The 2,318-nt window shown below is 42.5% G+C and overlaps 1 protein-coding gene across 1 annotated transcript; it reads left to right on the forward strand.

Annotated features, from left to right (window-relative positions):
- The first annotated feature begins 226 nt into the window (after positions 1 to 226).
- LOC130936135 (uncharacterized protein At3g28850) lies at positions 227 to 1,959 on the forward strand. Its single transcript, XM_057866139.1, has one exon. It carries the CDS (start codon positions 343 to 345, stop codon positions 1,645 to 1,647), a length of 1,305 nt encoding a protein of 434 aa, XP_057722122.1. The 5' UTR covers positions 227 to 342; the 3' UTR covers positions 1,648 to 1,959.
- Positions 1,960 to 2,318: the final 359 nt, after the last annotated feature.

Here is a 2,318-nt window from a genome sequence, read left to right on the forward strand (position 1 = left end):
GCTTCGTAGGTATTATGCGCTGGCCCAGTTCTTCTGGTATTGGGCCTTGTACCATTTCTGCACACACACAAAAACTAAGACAAAAACAAATGGTTTTACCGAAAAGCCCTTCGTTATGACAGAGAGATTCGAAATTTTCGGACCGTTGGGGCCCGTTGCGTTGAAGGTAACGGTTAGAATTGGGAAGCAAAAACTTCCCTTTCTGGGTAGCAGTGCCGTTGTTGTCTTCACCTTTTTGTGTTTCTCATCACGCACAACCCCCCTTAACAAAAACTTGAGACAAAGACACTCCGAGGAAGAACACATAGAGAGGGAGTTAGAGAACCCCACCTATCATCATCTATGGGCTGTGTCTCCTCAAAATGCATCAGGGAGGAAATGAAGCTAGAAGAACAACACCACCATGTCACTCTCACCAACAATGGTGGCGGCGGTTACTTGAACCACGTGGTGTCTCTCACTTCTACCACCTACGGAGCACTTAAGTTAGACAACGAACAACAACCTCCAACCCCCAAGAAAACACAATGCGTGGTCACCACTGCTTGTTCTGATTCTAAGACTCACAGGGAATCTCCATCCCCATCACCTGCTCGTAAAGAAGAGAAGCCAGAGGCCATCATCAACACTTGGGAACTCATGGAAGGTCTCGAAGAGGAAACGCAACTACAATTGCAACCGCTGACGGTGAAGAAGAGTCCCAAGTCAACGCCTTTTCTTCGCGGCTTCACTGCTACTACTCCTTCTGACACCACCAAAAGAAGCCCTTCCTTGAAGTTGAAGAGATCCATCGGGAAGGAGAATAAAGTTCTTCAGGATAATAACGGTTTCACCAGAGGAGGTGGTGTTAGGCGCTTGGATTATCCAAGCCCTAAGAGCAATAATGTTCTCAAAACCGCACATTCTTGCCCCAACACTTGCAAGCCAGCGTTCAATTCGGGGTTTCAACCAAAAGGGTCTCCGATTCACGCAAAAAGGAATAGTGTTGGGAGTGAAACCGGGTCCGCGAAATCGTTGCAGAGGAAGAGTCCCCTGTTTGATCCAGACCTCGTTGCTTCATACGAAAGGGAACTCTCAGAAGAAGAAGAACAAATCAAGAGAATGATTTGGGCAACTCCGAGAACGCGAAGAGCAAGAAAATCAATAGACTCGATGAAACTTCTTCAGTCTTTTGAGAAGAAGTGCCCTCCTGGAGGAGAAAACGTCATTGTTATATACACCACAACGTTACGAGGTATAAGGAAGACATTTGAAGATTGCAACAAAGTTCGGTCCATCGTTGAATCCTATTGCGTTCACGTGGTGGAGCGCGATGTTTCCATGGACTCGGGGTTCAAAGAGGAGTTGCGGAAGCTAATGGGGACAAAAGAAGTGAAGGTTCCTGTTGTGTTTGTGAAGGGAAGGTTGGTTGGAGGTGCTGAACAAGTTGTGAAGCTCGAAGAAGAGGAGAAGCTCGGTGCTCTTTTTGAAGGGATACCCATGGCGGTGGGGGGCGGTGGCTGTGAAGGATGCGGTGGCGTTAGGTTTCTGATGTGTGTGGCGTGCAATGGGAGCTGCAAGGTTTTGGATAGTGAGGATCCTAAGAAGACTGTGAGGTGTGGTAAGTGCAATGAGAATGGAATTGTTCAGTGTCCCCTTTGTTGCTAAATGATTTATTGTCCTCAGAGATTTTCTTAAACATCTTTTTAGTTACTAAATGAAGAAAAAATTTGATTTTTTTTTTACTTCATTTAGCATTTAGAAATTTGTTTAAGAAGATTTTCAAGATGATAAATCATTACTCGTGTTTGTGTTGTTTGGGATATGATTTATCTTTTGGTGGTGATTTATTTTTAATCATGTTTAACCTTAGGTTAGGGGTTCTAAAGCTTTTTTTAGTTCCCTGTTGTTTGATTCTTTTAATTGATTGTATTGTATTTGGGAACACTGCTTGTTACTAATCTAATTCTAACACCAACATGCACCATTAGTCCTTTTTTTGGTAATTGATTAGAAATAGGTCAAAAACGTTTCTTGTCCAATAACTTTTTTATGATTATTTGCTTGGTTGACCACTATGAAGTTTGCTGCTTCATTGTGGGAAAACATCTTTGGTTTCCTTGGATGATTTGGCTATCAACATCTTTACATCAACACAGTTGCCGTTCTTGTTATAATTATTATTTTACTTTGTCCCTTCGTAAAGGCGACAAGATTCAGGAAACTATTTTTTTTTTTAATTTTTATTTTCTGTTTGGATCAAGAAATGAGTCTTATTGTCAAGAAAGACAGAGACTCAACTCATCTAATCTACCAGACGTGAACAGGTGTATGGTGTA

This window comes from Arachis stenosperma, chromosome 6 (assembly GCF_014773155.1).
Source record: "Arachis stenosperma cultivar V10309 chromosome 6, arast.V10309.gnm1.PFL2, whole genome shotgun sequence".
Lineage (NCBI taxonomy): Eukaryota > Viridiplantae > Streptophyta > Magnoliopsida > Fabales > Fabaceae > Arachis > Arachis stenosperma.